The sequence below is a fragment of the Zerene cesonia genome, chromosome 18 (genome assembly GCF_012273895.1).
Source record: "Zerene cesonia ecotype Mississippi chromosome 18, Zerene_cesonia_1.1, whole genome shotgun sequence".
Lineage (NCBI taxonomy): Eukaryota > Metazoa > Arthropoda > Insecta > Lepidoptera > Pieridae > Zerene > Zerene cesonia.
The window spans coordinates 5,707,044-5,728,892 of record NC_052119.1 but is presented as its reverse complement, the minus strand read 5'-3'; the positions used below and the strand labels follow the sequence as shown (position 1 = coordinate 5,728,892).

The 21,849-nt window shown below is 31.2% G+C and overlaps 1 protein-coding gene across 3 annotated transcripts in view; it reads left to right on the top strand.

The window, feature by feature from the left end:
* The window catches only part of LOC119833845, an 80,125-nt gene that overhangs the window by 44,612 nt on the left and 13,664 nt on the right, over window positions 1-21,849 (top strand). For 2 of the 3 annotated variants that reach the window (XM_038358048.1, XM_038358047.1), the window contains exons 3-4: window positions 10,127-10,172; window positions 19,167-19,293. In XM_038358048.1, coding sequence (XP_038213976.1) covers window positions 10,127-10,172; window positions 19,167-19,293 — 173 coding nt within the window. Of the gene's footprint in view, window positions 1-5,643; window positions 6,109-10,126; window positions 10,173-19,166; window positions 19,294-21,849 lie in introns of those variants that run through there. The other variant, XM_038358049.1, reaches the window with a different exon arrangement.

Sequence of the window (21,849 nt, the reverse complement as noted above, 5' to 3'; positions counted from 1 at the left end):
AGTATATATGTTAGTAGTAATATATTTGTTATAATATTTAGTCTAATACATATTCATTATTCATGTGTCGTAAATAGAGTTATCAGAAGTAAATGAAGCTTAAGTCCTTATAAAAATATTATTGTTCGAGATGGTTCATAAAGATATCCCGAAATTATGAATAGTCATATAAAATTTAATACTTCATTTTCCATTCAATATTATTTTAGTATCAACATTCAACATGTTAGCATTTTTAAGGTTATTTTATTACGTTATAAAATATATAGTGTAACCTTAAACAAGGTATGTAAGAATAACTACATTACATACAAAGTTAATGTACTTTTATTTGTCGACTGGCGCCTCATATATGTAATTGATCGAACAAACACACACGTCGTCACACGATTTACTAATGTGACTAGTTTTAGCGTTACACGGCTAGATCTAACATTCCGGATACTAGATTTTTTGGTTACTTATATGTGATGGTGATATTTGAGAAACTAAGAGGTATTGCGTTATAATTTTTTTAAAGCTTTAGGATTTTTGCATAGTTATCTAAGAGGGGCCTTTATAAATAGTATTTGTTAATGATATGTTTCGGTTTATTTAAAAACTAAATTAATTAAAAGTAGACTACCTTTAATTTAATTCGATTTATATAGTGACCAATAGTCAATCAATGATAAAAATAAAATGAATTTATAAAAAAAAAAACTGTTTTTTTTTTGTGTTTAATAGAAATATAATAGATTTAAATAAGTTGCTCAACATTTTATACTTTTATAGACTCGTTGTAGTAAAGAATGTTGTTATTATTGAAATTTCTTTTTAATGTAGTCAGCCATGAAAACTTTTCATCAACGTAGGTATTTTTGAATTATACCATTTTACACATTAAATATAGAACAGATATTAAATTGTTGAAGTACTCGGTATTCGTTCAAAAACGCAATGTTCAAGGGGTCAGTCATTATTTGCCAGCCGTATAACCGAGTGGTATCATTTAGCTTTTAAAATATTTAACGAACGGTTCACTTGAAGTGAACTCGCATCAGAAATATAAGGAAGTATTTACAGAGTGCGTTATGCAATAAGATATACATTCGCTTGTATACATGCCATTCAAATGTAGGTAATATTTAGATAACGGAAAATCAAGGTTATGCTAATATGAACCATAAAGTCTATTAGATTTGTTGTTATGTTAGTAATTGACCTAATACCACAAGTTATTCTAACGCCTAATGTGTGAAAATTATTGTTTGATATAAATTTTTAGCTGACGTTCAAAGAGCAAAGGAGGTTGTCAAATCGACTGTATTTTTTGTTTTGTTACTGTAGGTTTTAAATCGTAAAGGTTATAAATCTGTAGGTTTTAAATCGATAGACATGATTCTTTTGTGTTTGATAGGAAATTATTGTCAGTTATTCTCCGTATATTAAAGGAAAGAATCTTTACATATGGAAATTTAAAATGGAAATTTTCACGGTGCTATTAACCACAAAAATATTTGACAAATACATGACGCTCATACATAAGAATGGTATGTTAAATATTTTGTTGATTTATACTTGAACACGCGAAATGAGGTATTATAGCGAAATGTAGGATTTATTTCTACTTATTTATTTAGTACCTTCTATTTTCTTGTGAGAAAAATTTATAAGTTTGGAGTGTTAACCTTGAGACCATTTACTAATGACGTTATGTTTTTCTTTCAGTAGGCTTTTAATGGTTATAAGAGGTTTTAATGTGAATAAGACGTATTTTATTGGCATAGAATAAAAATACAAAAAAAAAGTCTGGATCAAGCCCATCTTAATCTCTCAAAGCACACTTTTAAAAACAACAGTAAGGCAATATCTATAAAGAAAAATTCAATATGCATTTTAAAAATGAAATCTTGTCACTTGAACTTTTAGAAGCGACACCGAAGATCTAGTTGCAATATAAGAATTAACTATATACATAGAAAGATGAAAAGATATTAGGATAGCATTTAAATTAATTCATTATCCCCGTGACGCATTTACACATGAAAAGAAATACACAAACACTCTCTGACACACACACTCACTCACATGCATACCATTATATCTACGTACATGATTTTATTTGAATAAAAAAAAGTATTCTCTACTTTGTTAATACTATAATTGTTATACATGATTCGACACAATTAAGTGGTTTGTACACTGTTTGTAGTGTAGGCAACATCCTAGCTTGAATCTCGAATCGCTTTGTAAAGTACTAAACCTACTTTTTTCCTACAAAGTAACGCTCAAAACAGTTTTTGTTACTTTAGATTTTAATTATTATACAGGAAATAGATTTTATAAATATTTCTGCTTAAAACTCATGCATGGTTATGCCATATTATAATAATAGCTTATCCGATCTAACTGAATGTAAAATATTCTTAAGTTTCTGTGTTTAATCTTTACGGAGAAACTCCTCAGCTTAACCGTCTTAAATATGTTATCCATATCGATTATAGCGCGGATGTAAGTTACTCTCGATTCTGGTACGATGTTTACCGTATAGGAGGGGGATATGAAAATTTAGAAGACGAAAGCTTCTACAATCCTTTCCATCTATTATCACATATATCATGAAGGATACATGCAGTTATTTGATGATTGGGATAAGTAGGATATTAATACGGATGTGCATGAACAAGCTGTTCCACCGGATTTTATGTTCCGGCGCTATACAGACTAACGGAAGAACGTAAATAGCTGATTTATTGACTTCATCTTTCTGGGTTTGTTCAATGCATTGTTCCTATTCTGTGACCAGTAGTTTTATGTGTAGAACATGAGATTCAGGGAAGGAATCTTTTGCGGTTTGTAATGGATTTTATATGAGTTTCCTCGAATTCAGAATAAGATGCTGAAAGGTTTTAGGTACGTAAAACATCTCATTCGTAAGTTCAGTTCCGGTTTTCATTATTTTATAAAAAAAATCATCATCATTATCTTGAAGGGAGATGTGACGATTGAAATATTTCGCGTGTTTTTGCTTATAATGAAATAGTTCGAATTATCCCTTCCCTAGTGTGTGTAAACCTTTACGTTTTATGCATATGATTTCATAAATGTATGACGTAGCTTTTTGCGAACAGTTGGTATAGGTCGGCAAATAAACATCGCTACTGCGAAACATGAGTAGGAATTTAAGACCAATTGTTAAAATATTACTTACACAGATACCTGTGAATCGCCCGACTGTTACAAATATTTCGGGTTCAAATTCAAATGACTTGTACTTCATAAGAAATGTATTTTTTAAACTTATCAGGAGAGTTCCAAGTATATGTAACCACCCACCAAAGCTGTATTTAAATAAATTGTTTAAATTGTTTGTCTAAAATTGTATTTATTAAATGTTTTATTTAAGCGGGAAATGCAATAATTTTAAATAAAAAGCTACACCGTCGAAAACAGTAAAATGTTGAAGTTAAGCTTAGCGGCATTATAATTATCTATTATTTATTTTAAAATCAAGGAAAGGAGGAATTAATTAGTAATTTGTATTTAACATCATTCTTCATAAAACAATCCTTGAAAAAGGAGGTTATTGGTTTAACGATCCTCAGAACCTCTCTACAATTGTTAAAAGGAAGAACATAGAATCTTTAATTTACGTGTGAACGATGTCGGATGTAGGAAGAGCCAGTATTACGGTCATTTAGGATCTAATGATGATTTGTATTGAATGTTAACGTCTATATATTACTTGATACATGTATAAGGTTGCAGCCTTAAAATATAGTATTATTTTGTACAATTCGAGGCTAAATGTTGTGTAATAAGGAAAATGATTTTACTAAACTGTACGGAGAATTTAGGATTAGTGGATTTTTATATTATCCGCTTTTAAAAACTCATTTTTATCTGCTCTGCATTCTAAAATATTCTGCTTACATTGTGTAAATAATGTGTTGCAGATAAATTATAAAATTACGCATCCGCTTTTGATTTTTTTCACACGTAGAAAACTGCCTTATTCCTTAAGGCACTACTTTTATTCAATAATAGATTATTAACGTGACAGTCGAGTCCAAAGGTTGAGATTGAATTATTTTGTACCAGTGTACGTAAAAAGACTTAGATTGTAATTGTATTGTATTATCACGTAGAACAATAATTCAAAATATTTTACGCACTTATTATATATACCACCTGGTTTCAAACATCCTTAGAGATGTATTTTTATTTCATAACCATTGTGCATTACAGGGTGATGGTATCTCCTCCCACTAACAGTACAGTCAATTACGTATTCAAAATTTTCATCACCAGTCATAACGCTTCTCAATGACATGTTTTAAACAACAATACACACACGCTAAATGAATGTGCAAATAAAGCGACGTAGGCTTAATGTGTTAGGCTGTTTTGAATGTAATTATCTAGTTAATTAATATTTGCACTTAACCTTAGGAGAGGTCTGTTTCAACTTCGAAACCTCTTGAAGAAAACTATTTGTAAGTGTAAGTAGCGCCGTCCGTTTTGTTTATATTTTCGTACTTGAAAGTATTCCTTTTCTATAGTGCTGGAAACGTTTAATTTGCATAAATAGCTAGCTGTTTTATGCATTTATATTTGATTCAAATATCCCATGAATTTGAAAACAGTTGACCAATCAAAAAGACGAATTATAACTATGTTTGTTGTCCCCGTCCTGAAAGTATCGTTTTAGATAGATAGATTTGGTTAAACACATAACGTTTAATAAATACATATATTATTATAATTAGAACGTGGTTCACGAAAAATGCACATCGCATCGCATTACAAATTGTATAAGCATTAACCTTAACATTAACAATATTCCGATACTCATTGACTAACAATTACGCAATTGATTCAATAGAAATTAACAGCTGAATAAACTGTAATGTGTTTATTTTACTTATCGGAATCGTTGCTAAGGATAGTAAAATATTTAATACGGTTGTAATAAAACAAATTCTGTATTTCTAAATGTCTCACAATAAAAGAAACGTATTTTAATTTCCTAAAGACTGCATTTAACTACTAATATTTTACGACTAAAATCTTAGTACACATTCTTTGTTTTGTTTGTTTTAACATTGATTTACGTAAACGACGCTGCAGTACACTCCATTGCTGATTAGCATAGTTCGATCGATTCAGGTTCAATGTAAAAAGGTAATTTATGTTAAGCAAAACGACGCTATCGCTCGGGTGAAGGATTTCTCGAGCGAAATAAAAAGGAGTGAGGTAGGTACGCGCATTGGCCCATTTCGATAAAGCCACGCATAGATTACGTTGGCCACTCAAGCACTCAGGTGTATAAACGTTTCGTGGACGCTATTCACATTTCTCTTTTATTTTTCTCTTTCAAAACGCAAGCTTTTATTACACACCCATATACTTACTTTGATTGGAGATAGTGACATCCCTTAAAACTTTCAATCGACAGTTTGAAAGCCTTATTTATTAGCCCACATGAAGATGTAAGATGCATCCACGTTGTAGGGCTGTAAAGGGAAAATCGAGCATGGCTCAGACAAAAAGCCTGTGCACATATCGTCTTAAACACACGCACACCAACAAAAAAGTTTTAGCTTATAAGTTTTTAATCAAGCGCGGTTTTTATCTCGTAGTCGTCGGCCGTCCGCCGAGGAGTGCGCATGGAGTTGTTGTGACGGAAGTCGAATAAATACGCGCGTGAAAAGCGGCATATGAAAAATTGGAAAAGTTTAACATCGCGTTGTAAACACAGCCACTCTTCAAGACACAGGACTAGCGAAATGTTGAGTGGCCGTAGTTATCGTACACGCCTATCCGGAAAATCTATGAAAGTGGTGTAAAACAATTCGAGGTGTTTAATTTCAGCAAACGTAGAGCGTGCTTAGTTATTTTTTCGTGTGACTACAAAGCCTATTGTTTGCGGTAACGCTTATAAAGGCGTATAAATATGCTGTTTTGAGTGTTTTTTTTTTTTTTGTTGAATGCGAAGTGTGTTAAATTATTACATAAAAGTGGATTGTTCGGTTTTAGCGTAAGAAAATCGGCTGGGAAATTCAGTTAGATGTATGTTCAACGTAATATACAACGGGACAAAACATGACGGCAAAGTTCGGCTATGTAAGTTGCTATTTAATTTTTATTGCATTTCCAAAAATACATTACTGTATGTGGCTTTAATTAAACTACTGCAATTTTATAAAGTTTATTTAATTTATCATAGACATAAGTTTCAAGATATAATTTTGTTATAAATATACATATAATATATATACAAGTTTTTCAATTTAAGTGGTTAACTTATCATTTGCGTTCTGCGTTAATTGTTTTGCAATCAAAATAAATACATGCTGCGAATACTGTTTTGTATGTTGTATCCATAAAAACAATACTAGGTGCATAACAAAACACGTTAGCAGAAAAAAAACACGTAATCTCAACTTGGAAGTAGTGTAATTTCATTCTTACAATTTATTTATTTTTACGAAAAGTTTGTTTGAACGCGCTAATCTCAGGAACTACGGGTACGATATTTTTGCGTTGAATAGTCCATTTATTTATTTGAAATATTACACTTACTTTTACTATAGAATTACAAACCAGCACTATACTAATACTAAACTGCAAATGCGGTTTCGATTCCTTTGGAAAGTACGACTTCTCCCAACCATAATAAATAAATAGTGCAAATAGTAAAGACTTTGATAATAGAAAGATTATAACAATATGTTTGATGGTATCTATTACTTGATTTTAGCGTATCTTTTTATTAGCCGATTAGCGTCAATGAAATGTAAATAACTTCCTGAATTGAATTCATTTTAATGAAAATTTTATGCTCCGTGGCTTCTATTATAGTCTCTGTATTAAATGTATTTATTGGAATTTAACTAAGATGTTTTAATTCGTTCTTATAATGAAGTTGGTAAAAATGTTATTAATCGTGGACTAAAATTTACGTTGAATGAATCTTTTTATGTAAATTATAAGATCTTCATTTTTTATGTTAAGATTTTTAATTTTGTGATTCTTTTTGCAGTTTAATCAGTAATATGCATGATAAAGTAAATTAATGAATTCAAAATGTATGCTACTACGTATAATTGAATATATATTCGAGCGACCGATTGGTTTTATCATTTAGTTTATCATCCATCTTGATTCCGATAAAACTTTCTTAAGTGATTTATATGTTATATAGACACGTTCATTGCTCGGATAGCGCCAGTTGATATTATTATATTCTTAAATTAATCACAATGTAATACAAAGACAATATATTTTTGATGGTTCGAAGAGTTCACACAGTTTAGTCTGTACGTTCTTTATACCAAATAATCTTTTATTGTGGTTGTCGAGCACGAATTGAGCCAGCTCGCAACGGGGAAGGTACCATTAGACTGATCAAATTGTAGTAAGCGAATGCTACTGCGTTTTGTTAGAAAGCCGGAGGTCTGCATTTTTTTTTTGCAATTTTCCTACCCTCTGAATATTATCGTTACACCTTTTGTATTATAAACTGGCAACACATATGCAAAGATAATGTCAGTGCAAATGTTTCTAGGCGGTGGTGGATGCTATCCATCAGGCGATATTCTAGCTCAGTTGCCCGCTATGATATAAAGAGGTCTGAAGGTATTGGCCCAATTTCGAAAATTAATTAACTGTTAACTGTTAATAAAGTACTTCATTCCTGAATGACGTAAGTTTTTTTTTTTATTTAATGTTTAATCACTCGCATTGTCTCGGAACGGGTTTTTAAACTATTTTCCATATTGTATTTCAGACTGAAAGAGAAAAAGCCGGCAAAATTTAAGCGAATATTAACAGTTTATTACATCATGAACATTTACTTGCTACACAAAAATAGTATTGAATTCATTTCCATATTCAATAACTGCTTATTTTTAGGAATACATTTGGAGCTTATTCAGAAAATTCGTTTTCGTCGGTAATGATACCATTCCAGCACTGAACAGGTCATTCGCTTATCAAATAGTGAGAGCTTCTTGCAAACAGAGTAAATACTCATTTGTACAACGTACTTGTTTGTGTTTATAGTAGCATTAGAACTTTTTAGTTTCTACTCATTTTGAATGCATTTTTCAAAGACGAAGATCGATTGGACGATTGGATGATGGCGATATAGATTTCCTTGATTGTCTTTCGTATTTGGAAGCAATAAGTTTATCTAATTCGTTGAAATTTTTCGATATGTGTTCTCGGTTGTTTTACTCTGTGGCGACCAGCTGACCAGAAGAACCCACAACTCCTTTTCCAAAAGGTCATACAGCAACTAAATGTAATTGAACGAATACTTAGACGAATACCAATACATTTTGTGCAAAATTTATTAATTTAATTATAGTTGATATAATAACAAATAATCAAATCAACCTTATTCTGTCCTCACAACATTTGTAGGTTACACACTTAATATAAGAGTTATAATTAGAGTTTTGACGAGAAAATTAAGAACTGCTAGCAAACAAAGAACGGGCTATGCTTTGCTAGAGAAAACCTAACAACAATCAGATAAGATTAATTGTGAAAAAATAACTTAATAACATACTTCAATGGTTATTGAAAAGCAATCAATAATCTCGTGCCTTGATTTCCAATTAGTGCATGACGTGACCTTCCCGGTGTCAATTTAATTCAATTTGATGCCATTTACGTCCACACAGACACGTATACATTATACAAGTAGAAGTATATATGCAGATTTATTGAAATGTTTCAAATTTTTGATAAAATGCGATACTTGGCGATTGGGAGGATTGAATGATATGTTCTTCTGAACAGAAAAAGAAATAGTTGTCTCTTTCTCTTTTCCATGCATAGGATATCATAAAAAAATATTCACAAATGCGTTACCTCTATACTATGCATAGTATATTTTAGTCTTGCAACTGAAAGCCAATTGAAAAGAATCCATCAATGAGAAGCCTTTTAATACATACATTAAGCAAAGCTAAATTAATTATCCGAGAACAGAAAATACCAAAAACGTCATGACACTTCCGATTTAATGCATTATAGTGTTTTTATACTCCATTCTAGAGTGACTACAACTTTTTATGTAATAATTAACTCAATGCGTTTTCTAGTAGAAAGCATCTCAAACAAACACTTTCGCAATTGCAGGGTTGGTTATGCAATTGGCGCTAATTTTCTATATGTATAGATAGCATTACGGAACTCATGTGTATCTGTCCTTACAATAGAATGCAACTTAGTAAATTATAGGTGTTCGTTGAGTCCATTAACGGTTGATTGAATGATCTCTGAACTGTGTTTTTGTTTTCTATCCGCTGTTATTGCTAGCTATCGCATTACCCAGCAATGACAATGTGATTATCAGTGATTAATGGTATCTATAATACTTTTATGTTGGTAAATTCCAATATTTGTGGATGTGTAACGGTTTTAGCGAATTTTCAAATAATGATCAAGTTTTTATTTAATTCGGACTAGATGAAATTATCAGCGTTGGCTTGGCCATTTTGGCAATATTTTATACAAAATTAAATCTGTTTTCAAAAGCTATGCGATCTATATCATCTATCGTCTCATCAATTTACTTATACCTATAAGTATCTACGGTATGTTAAGCGAAATATAGATTAAAATATATCCCATTAATATATTTCCCCTCAATATGAGACTAAACAGAAAATCTAATTAATGCACACCCATTAAACCACCACAAGTCATATTTCAGCAAACGCTACGTAATTAAATTGCTTTGTAATAAGCAAAAAGCAAGCGAGGGTGAATTTTAAAAGGTCAAGTGTAATCTATCCATATTACTTCTATAGTCAATCCTTTATAGAGCCAATGAAAAGTAGACTCTAAATTTTCGCGTTAGATTATAAAATCCCTTGAAGAACTAGTTTTAGCTAAATGTTTTTAAACCTTTCGTTACCCTCCAGTGTTATTAAGATATTGCTTATTCATAACGTATTTACCGCAACTGAAAAGGTTTATTAAATTTGATATTTCTGCAAACGTTTCAATCTAGCTAAGAAATTAATTTAACGAAACTTTTTCAATTAGCACTAAATTTCACTAATTTAATTTTCTGTGTCAATGAAGCCTTAAATGTTATAAGTAAATGAGTTGTTCTTTTCTTCAGGTTACCACAGCTTGCCGTCTCTGCGAAGATATTGTGCCTCCTGATGGTAAGTTTTTTTTTTACTATTTACAAATTAAATATATCTTATATTACCTTTATCTATAAAATTCAAATTACCGACAGAACAAGATTTTTTTGAAATCTTCTATTATTTCTGTGATAACAACTTATCTAACAAATAGCTATCAACATAACTACATATAACAGTCTGATTTAGTACTGAACCAGACTGCCTGTAATTTTATTTCACAAGAGCCTCTTTCTTTATACCATAAAGTTGTGTGTGTGAGAGACCTTTATAATGCTAAGTATAAGACATTTTACCCTTACAATATTCAGTAAACTGTGTTTCCACACTTTTTCAGAAAATAAGTAACATATACTTTATTATTACTTATGTATGTAAATACAATTTCCGCCCATGTTTTCGCCTGCGTAGTGAGAAGAAATTCCACTTGATGTCACCACAGTAAAAGGTTGCCTATATCACTCTCTAATCGCTTATAGATACAAAAATCATTACAAAATCGCTGTTTTGTGAACATACACACATTTGCATTTATAATATTAGTAAGGATTATGCTAAGAGATTCACAAGCGATTTTCACTGGTCGAATTGCATTCTTTATTCGGGAGTGTCTCAACAAAATAACAGCAATGTCCAAATATTTCGTCATAATCCTCTCTCACAGACATTTATTTAGTTGGGGACGAGTAATCCAATTTTATTGCTCAATTTATATGCATGACACATTCAAAAAATAAACAAAATACACATGCTTCATAATAACATAATTTATATATTATTTTAATGTCTAAAAACTGTCTAAACACTATAAAAGGATTAGTATTCAATTGCAACCATAATTTTATTCGCATTAGCGAGATTTAATAAGAAAATGTTTGCTCATATTATAATATATGTAGCGTAATGTGGTGTGTGTTTTCCTTATTTATTTTGAATAAATAAGCTAGAATGTGTTATAAAAATCTTATTTAGTTACGTTGGATGTGTATTCATTAAAATATTAATACTGTATATATTATAATTATGTTAATTTTGTTAAATATTTACTTATATTATGTAATCTCAAATAAATACCTATTATTTGTTTAAAAGATAGCACAAATCAATTGCATTTTCTTGATATAATAAGCATATAGCTATTTATAAAAAATACGTAGGTATCCATAGATATTAAAGACGATCCTATAAAATTGAAAGAACGAGTCGAAGACTTAAAATATTGCAATATAAATCCACAGCACACTTATTAGTCGAATAGGTTGTAAAGGTTGTAGTGTTAATATTAAAACGTAGGCTATCATAGCTGTCTTTAGCCAGCTACCTATCATTTGCCGTGATTGCTAACAAACACGCCACGCTCGATGAAGAAATTCAATTTAAGGATATTTATGGACGCTCTACTATTTGTGGTGCGACTTTTGTCATAAATTAATAATCTATATGTCTAGAAAAATGTCAGTGTGTCATGGACTAGTTAGTTGAGAAGTTAGATCATGTCGAATTTTGATAATAATTGCTAATTTGCAATATCATAAAGTTTCCTATTTCAAAAATAAGCAAAGAATCATGCTTGCCATATTCGAATCATATATTTATGAGATGTTTCGGATAAATAAAGGCTTAATATCAAAGTAAAATCGAATAGCCATGCATTTGTGAAATAATAATTATTGCATGATTAAAATACTTATGAGGATTAATTTACTAATCCAACTGCGATTATTGAAAAAAAGTGATTTTTCATGATAAAAGGAAATTGTTTTTATCGCATCTGCAGTGATAAATGTATGCATTTTTTAAAGTAATTATTGACAACAAGAAATGTTATATAATACTATATTTTACGTACGTTTATAATATGTAATACATCTTTGTTACTGATTTGATATGCTTTTCATAATTTGTTACAGATCTTTAAAATATTACGCGTCGGAACAGCTAATAATGTTGTTACCGTATTTAGAAGGTTATTGTTTTAATATTATCGATTTCTCTGTCAGAAATTTTTGTTTACATGAATAATATTCGTTGTTTCTTGTGTCAATAGAAAACCATTATATTGGATAAGACTATACTTTTACGCACCTCTTTTATATACTATCCCCATTAATTAATACCGTATTGAAATCCATATCAAAAATAACTCTGGTGTTATGTAGCCTTCTTCTAAGAAAAAAATACAATGCTAGCAAGTAACTTTTCCGCTTTGTAACGGTACGATTTCGAAATTTAGTACATATTTGATACATTAGTAAGTTATATCCATCTCATTGCGTGGTTACATAGTATTATAAACACAGACAAGATCGGAGGCATTACTAGTCTTATAATATGATTAGTCGTAAACCAATCGCCCAACTGTAAGCAGCATATGTGTTTGTTATGAGCAAAAAGTCCGTTGAATGCGCCGGCGCTTATTGAATACGGAGATCATGATGATTTTCATTATTCAATCCAATCGTATTTGCCATACATTAACTTTCTATGTGGGTGTTCTATGATTTATATAATGTATAAATTATATTCCCGCCTTATTAACTGTTCCGTGTGAAATTAAAGAAGTTACGGGTATAGGCAATTAGTAATTCATGGATTCATTATTTCGTGATTATTTCCAGTGCGTATTATATAATATGTATGGTAAATGTTGCAATTGGCTTTTTAGTTGTTGGTTCTATCTCGGATGGAGACACAACAAAGATAATCCCTCCTAAAAGTAGAACCTTAAAATATGTAAGAGAAATCAGTCAGTAAAAAGGTAAAGTATTTTCTTGTGTTTGATTTTACGCGAGTATTATACATTTAAAAATTAAAGACTTTTAAACGGATTTAAACGCGATTTATTCATTATATTATTAATCCGACGTTTCGAACACTACAGCGAGCGTGGTCACGGGGAGACTGAGATTTTACATGTCTTGAAGGTCTTACAAAAATTGTTGGTTGTGAACTACTTCCACCTGTTTCTCCGCAGTTGGTATGTAGAGTATTTTTTCGGATGTTGGCAGTATTGGCTGATAGTGTTTTCTAGTCTTTTGGTATGACATACCAAAAGACTATGACCTTTTAAGTCTTTAATTTCCAGTCAGAGTAAATATTAGAAAAGTTCTCTATCTCCACTTCCTTCTTTAGTAAAATCATTGAACTAAAAGAGCGATCAACATTCCTTCCAACGCTCTTTATAAATTATACATATAAATATCGCACATATGAATGGCTTAAGTGATTATTTAACAAAAATGTGCTAAAATCATGCAAACTTGTGACGCAAATTCATTCTTTCACAATAAATATGTGAAATTGTTTGTGGTAACTGGGGGTGCAAACTGTAAATATGGTTTTCCTAAATATATCTATGTTAATATAAGTTATATATTGTGTATATAAAAGGTTAGGCTAATTAAATGAAAGCTGATTATTTTAAGAAATACTGATACAAATCATACTGTTACAAATATTGGAATTTAAAATACGAAACAACGCAAAGAACACAATATTCTTAGATAGAACAAACTGTTAGACAGTGCAGAGTGTAGAAGCTTTTTAACGGATTTTAAACGCGATTTATTCATTATATTATTAACCCGACGTTTCGAACACTTTACAGCGAGCGTGGTCACGGGGAGACTGTTTTTAATTTCTAAATGTATATATAGTACTCGCGTAAAATCAAACACAAGAAAATACATTGTAGAAGCTGATATTATGCAATAAAGCTCTGATAAAAGCTCTATGGCATAAATTGTAATGACAATATTTGATTCCTTAACATAAAAAAGAGGACTTAGCTTAGAATTATAGATGATTTTTGGGTGAAACACAGAAATTAACACATAATTAAATTTACATGTATATTGTGAAGTATTTATAGGGTCTGGTTAGAAAAGAATGTTTTCGTTTACTGTATTTGATAAAGCAGAATATTTTAGTTATAAACTTCTTATATTTTTCCTGGGTAAAAAGACTTTTATTCAGATAATCTTAACTATATACATTTTTATGATTGTAGGTATACTTCGGTTAATTTTTTTTTGTCAGTTTGGGTAAGAAACATAATCTGGTTATTTATTAGGCGTGTTAGCAATTATAATCCTAGTTTAATATAGTTCGTGATAATAGATAAGATGTTGATATCTAACCTACACGTCATTATTTTCTTATTCAGGGTTATTTGGGTAATAGTACATTGTCACTGCTACTGCTTGTTTATTTTTTTTTATGTCATAGCGGGCAACTGAGTTGGTGGTTCGCCTGATAGTAAGCGATGACCGCCCAGGAAAATTCGCAGATGCCCTCTGCGATTGCGTTGCCCCCTTTTAAGGGGTAGAGGATAAGGAAAGGATTGACTACTGGAAAGAATGAACAGGGAAGGGTCAGGAAAAGGAAAGGGGCCTCCGGCTTGCCCTCTCACCGAGTGAAACACAATAGCATGGTACTATTCTACGATTTTCTGTGGGGATGTGGTACTTTCCCGATGCGAGCTGCCCCAATTTGTGCCGACGCATGCTCGACTCTCTCAATAGAATAATACTTTTAATGTTCGTATTTAATTAATTAAGAAATGAATTCAAATAATTGAAGGACAACCACTTCTTGATTTCCGTCCCTAAAATAGGTTCAAACAAATAAATAATCCATTAAAAAGGTTTAAATTCCTTAACGCTCTATCCTATTTTCTCCCTTGAAAAGGTAGTCGTTCAGAAGACTATAGTCGATTTGAAGATAATATTCACGCATACTAACTAATACATAAGGTTCAAACAAAACAATACATTTGAACGTTACCCATCCGTGAAAGTTTCCGCCGCATTTGATCATATTTTGGCAATTGACCACCCGTTCATAATGTGTGCGGTCGGGTCGAAAGATAAGCAATTTGACCGAACGGTTAAGTTGATAACTATCTACATTGAACAATTATAAAGCATGACGTAATACACAATGTGTTCCTTCCAAACAAGCATACGTTAATATTGAAGTGCTGTGATTCTGCCGCTTCAAAATATATCACAGAGATAACAGTTTGAGATTGAACTTTGAGTAAAGTTTGTGTCAAACGTAGTGAGGTTTTATTGTTTTTCAACCGATTACAAAATAAGCAAGAGGTTATCAAATTATATTTCTTTGTATGTTTTTTTGGCTTTATTTTATTAGAACTTCCGGCAGGACAACCTGATTTTGATGATTGTTTTTTTTGCTGGTGGATTTACTGGTAAAGCTGATGCCTCTCGTGTAGCCCCATTTAAATTTGTTCTAGTTCTGACAAATTGAAGGCAGTTTGGTTTTTGGTTACAATAGTTATTAATGCTAGGATAAAACGAGCAAATAATGTCAAAAAGATTTTTAGGCACGATACGGAATACGCTTCACTACACTGTCATCACTGATATTACAATATCCTTGCATCAGTAAAACGTATGTTACATAGCACAAATTAAGTAAGCCCCATGTTTTTAAACGTTCATTATCCTATTCAAAGTCCAATACTCTTAAAGTCACATTAGACTATCTAATAGCATGAACAAAATTTGGCATCAATCTCTCTTTCCAGTAAGAAAGAGAGGTGTAGAAGCATTTTAATTCGAATTCAACGTAAACTCACATCCTTATTTCAACCAGTATACATTACGCAACCATAATAACATCTTCAATTTATGTATTCGTTCATTCATGTCAAGAATTTTATCGTATTTATGAAAATCAATTAAACATTTGTTACCATAACATTATATTTTAAATGCATTGCGATAATAACATATGTAACTGTTTGTAAATATTATTACATTTATTGTTAATTACAGTAATCAACGTGGACACGTATAAAGTACGTGCTTATGATACGCCTAGCGAGTTAAATTTAGTTGAATCAGCTAACCTCTTGTCAAGGAAATGCCCGGAGAAAACACTATCAGACTTTGGTCAGACTGTAGACAACATGTATCATTGATGAGATTATTAATTAATTAAATTGTTACGTAAGTTTATGTGATGATTCTATTTATAAGACGTATTACATAATACTAATGAATGATTACAACTACAGGTGCCGAAAACCTTCTTTTTACATAGATTGTTTATTAAATATAGATATTGTATATTCACTGAATACGTATTTATTCTGTAAGTATTTATACATTGGTACAGTACCTACTAAATATCCACCTTTTACTACGTGTGTTTTTCAACGTTTTTCCCACATGGGATGATTCACCATTGTAAAAAGTAGCCCATACTAATCTAGTATCCTTACACTAGGCACAAACTATAACCATAAAATCGCTCGGTTCGACGTGAAAGAAAGACAAGCAAACGAACACACTTTCATATTTATAATATAAGTAAGTATGTATTTTTAAGCAAATAACCTCAAAGTCCCAACAGACGATCTTGGCACACATTTTCACAATTCAAAACAATCTCTAGTACACTATAAATAATTACTAAAATTATGACATAAGTAAATTCTATAATCGTGGTTTCACGCTGCATGTCTTAGTGTTTCTAATTAACAGTACTTAATCAAACAATATGAACTAATATTGATGTAAAAACACCACATCTACGTTACAATTTTACTAAGAATTGTATTGTTTTTAGGTTCACATCCTTTGCTGTTGAAGTAAATGTCCCTTAAAAATACAAACTTTTTATAGTGGTCAAATCTTCTAAAGCCTTATTTGAAGATTAGCCGTATGCATGATTTAAATATCTAGTCTTATTCTAGTTTATATTTTGGAACGAATTTAATTATTTAGGTTTGGAAAAACATGTTTTATCTGACGGTATTATACTATCTATAATTAATACATGCTTTTGTAAATTTCATCTCAATGGAAATCTTCTCTTATTTACGACAAAAACATCACTGCAATAATTTTATTGTATATTGCATATAAATAATGTATTACTATTAAGATATTCAATTAATAACAACAGCATTAATTAAGTATATGTACAATAAAACTCTTATTTATTAAATAATCAATAAGTCGTAATTTGTGTGATAATTGAGAAAAATGTGACACTCGTGGTCGTCTTTCTTTATATATAATATTATGTTTGTTATGAAACCTGTTTAAAATTAATGTGACGTTAATGTAGATTATAGATACTGTAGAATAAGAAGACATTCTTAACGTAGGACTGTACTAGTTGCGCCCCGCGGTTTTACCCGCGTAAGGTTATATCCCGTAGGAATATCGGGATAAAAAGTTGCCTATGTGTTAATCCAGTGGTCCAGCTGTCTACGTAAATTTCATTGCAATCGATTCTGTAATTTTTGCGTGAAAGTATAACAAACACACACAAATCTTTAAAAATATCGAATTTATAGAATTAGTAGGATAGGATAGGATATATCAATGAGATTAACCGTTTATTATAGAAAATTAACTGGCATAAATTTCATAATGTATTGCAAAGAGATTTAATATGAAAACTTGCCTACATTGTATTATTCAATTGAATTGTAAACAATATTATGTTATTGTTTTCCCAAATAAAATTGTTGATTTTTGATCAGAACCAAGAGCAATAACAAGGAATCAAAATCTGAAAAGCATCAAATTTGGCACATAAAATGTATGACAGAACTAATAATGAGCTGCAGTCTTTGTAGGGACACACATATGCAAATAATAAATAAATACACTGATCGAATTCTTCGTTTTAGCCAGGCAGCGTTAGGGCGCTTAGCTAGTATCCCAACAAAAATTAGTACGGCTTACAAAAAGCAGCCATGAAACGCAATACGTCTGAACGTCGACCGCGTCGCGGTAGCGTATGCTTTCCCACCTGAACATGACACCAACGTCACACTCACAAGAGACTAAGTCGCACCCCGCAGAGACAATCGAAATGAGACCCTCGTGAACATATATAGAAATTACATTCGCTTAACCGCGCCTGATCTGAACCCCTAGCTGCGGATTAGCGCGGCTGACCCATTAAAACGATCGATTGTTTCCTTATTATAGCGTACGGAACTTATTTTTGTTTTACATATTTTTTAAGTTTAAATCAATCCACCGATAGATTTTATGACCCGAAGCGTATGCGCGTAGTGGCAAATTGTGGATGAAAATATTGCGAAATGGATGAAAGTATTGATATTTTAAAACACATTCATCAAAAATATGTAAAATTACTGACCGTAAGCCATGCGAGCCGCGCATCACCTATTTTAATTCCATAATAAACTACAGATTTCATATTAGCAAGCTTTACCCTTTACGACTTCAAATGCGTTAGAATGCAGTCCTTTGCATTTCATTGAATTAGATTTTATTATATCATACAATACTCAACAGTGTTAATTACTATGACAAAAACGTGGACTCGCATTACACCCGATATCAAGGAAGGCATTGATACAAATCTTTGTAATGAGGTGTCCAGCGTTGACGCCATTAAAATTATAGTGAAAGTATCAGCTATAAGGAAACTAATTTAAATAGACCCATAGATAAAGCCTACTTTTGAATTCGACCACACATGTAGTATAAAATACGACAGAATTTAATAAATTATATGTCTTAAATCCCAATATATTAATATGAAAAGGACATTTAATACAAATAATAATATAATTTTCAACTAGTTTCTCAATTTAATGTAATGCATCTATTCCGTCCGTTTGTGCGATAAAATACATAATATGTACCTACATTTTTATACAAAGGAGTTGAAAAAATGCGCATAGATACAGCATAAACAATTAATAATGTATTAATGTTAATTAATTCGTGTTTAGAAATTCCGTATCACACGAATATTTAATTATAGATTACAAAAATAGAAGATATTTGAGATCCTTAGTTTTTTTGCAGAACTATATGATTATATTTTTATAAACTAAATGCTAAGAAAAAAACATAAACATGCAATAGATGATCACTCCAAATACAACTGATCTGATTAATTTCTTTCTATATACATAACTAAGCGTAAGGTGTTAGTGCTGTAAGCAAAATGGCAGGCTGGAAAATGTGATATAATCATTGTATTTCTCAGGTGGTGATCTGCGGTGCGGTGCCATCGATGGTCCGGTCGGTTCGTCTCTACAGCAAGTGCTCACACATGTATGTCAACGTTTTACCAAACGGAACTGTCATGGCCCGCTCCGATGGAAACGATCAGCGTAAGTTCTTATTCAATATTTTATTATTAGAGATGTATCGGGGTATATTAACGTGTATATCACTTGATGAATAATCCTGAAATCTTCGAATTTGGACGCATATGATGTCACGAACATAATATATGTCATATCGACGTATCAAAGAAATTACAAATTTAAATGTAGTGTAATCCTTGGCCTCAAAAGACTGAAATATTATCTAGAAAGTAAAAAATGTTATCATGTGATTTTTGATAAATTGCTGTTAAAGTCGCAACTTGTATGAAAGTGACTAAATATCTATATCCAATCTATATAATCCTATTTCATATTTCTATATTATTTTAAATGTTATATATAAATACATAAAACCGCCAATGAAACGACACGTGCTGTATGCAAGTATATTAATTATCTTTATTTTTCCTTTTAACGGAATATTTTTAAATTTACATAATTCAAAATTCATTAGTACGAAACACCTGTAAGCTTTGTAGTTTAAAATCCAGCTACCGAGTCGATTTGAGTCGAGCAAGCGTTGCAGGCTCCGGCCATAATCATGTTTGCGGGTTCTAGACGTGAGAAACTATAGGAATATGTCAATACTTGAAGGGTCAACGGCCATGCAACAAGTACTTTGCAATATGCTAACGGACATGGTCACCGTGCGATATGCATTGTGCGACTTGATTTCTCAAGGTCTAAGGGAAGCTTGCTTCTTTCGATGATAGATAGCCTTCTGTTGTTATATCATTCGCTGGCCTTATTTCAGTTTGCTTATTGTACTATATATAGAGCACACTGTTTACGTTTGACATAACAACCTATTTTTAACTGACTTCAAAAAAGGAGTAGGTACTCAATTAAATTGTTTTTGTTGTGTATGTTATCGCAGAACTATTGACTAGGTGTATCGATTTTTATGATTCTGTTTTTGTTTGAACTTTGTTCATTTTGAATTTGTAAATAAACATAAGTAAATAAACAAATAACAAAAGTCATAGCTTCAGGATTTGATTAATAATATAATAGAAAGTTTTAAGATTGCAATCTTTATTTGTGCGATCAAATTAAATGTTAGAATCGACGCGAAAAAAGTTGCTCTTATGAATTAATGATGTTGGAAAGTTGTATACATGCCTCTGTAGAGAGAATATTTCACTAGCGCGATTCAGAAATGTGTCACTACAAAAAGAGGTGTAAATGACGAATTTCTAATAGCCGGATATATTTTGCTTCATCACGTTTGATTAGCGCTTCGACTGCGCCCGATAAATATCACAGCGTAGACAAGTAACATACCCATATTATTCTGTGACATCACGGCTTCGTCTAGACTAGGCGAAGTCCATGATATTGCTTAATGTTTGTAAAACGTATTTTAACAAAGTCACCTGTTCAAATAAAAAGTACTTTCACCTTAACTTTTAACAGCGATTTGCGGTTTGCTCAGGAATTATCGTGGGCTTTACATCACCTGCGAGGACTTAAATAAAGGAATTCTCTTATGTCGTATTCATTTTTGCTTCACAAGAATGTGGAGAGCGATTACAAGGGTCCTACAGTGTACTCCAATGGCATTTAAAAAGATTTCCCTCGGTTTGAAATGTACGTTGGAATTCTGTGTGCTACGTCACACTAACGTTAACGCTTGACCCAATATATAATGACACATTCCATAAGCAATTAGAAACGTAATCAATAATTTGTAATATGATTTATTTGTTTGTAATGTTACATCGAGTACTTGAATCGAAGACGCAACAAATCACTTGTATGACATAATTATTGTTTATTTCATCATCGACTTTGGTAACTATGTTATTGTAATATTTGTAAAAAAACTATGAAAATACTATAGTATTTTCAAAAGTTCATTCATAACAGCCCGATTTAATGTTCAATTGTGATTTATGTATAGTTGTTTAATGAATTTTTCGAGTTATGATTGCATTAAACTTAGTTCAATTATTAAATGTGGGTAAGATAATCAAGTGTGAAGCAAAACCTTACATTGTATGCTTATATGTGTAGTTAATCACGAGGAAATAAACTACGGGTTGTATTAGATTTAACGAATTAATATCGCATTGCCACTATAAGCTGACCCGTTGTCGTTTTATTTTTCCTTAATGACAAAGTAATATCGTAGGTCAAATTAATTTTGTCGGTTCACGCCGAGGCGACCACCTTGCACCGCCTACCGCCGAATATCCGCGTAAAATATGTGACGCTTTTTAATTAAAATTTGATGTAAATGCACTGATAAGAGAAAATAATAATTCATTCAGAGTTAGAAGGAATGTTCCATACGAAGCTATAAAAATTCCTGATGCCTCCGGTTAAATAGAAAAAGTTATATTAATCAATAATACGATGTACAAACGCAACTTTCTTTTTAAACCAATTCAATAGAAGAAAAATATACTAATAATTGAGACTTTTTTAATATTAATACACTTGAGAAGTGATTAAAACTTCTTAGTTTAGAATATTGCATTTAATTTCATTTTATAAATGTATTGTATTTAAGCTGAAAAATTTATAAAATAATATAGGAAAGAGAATGTGCCAAGT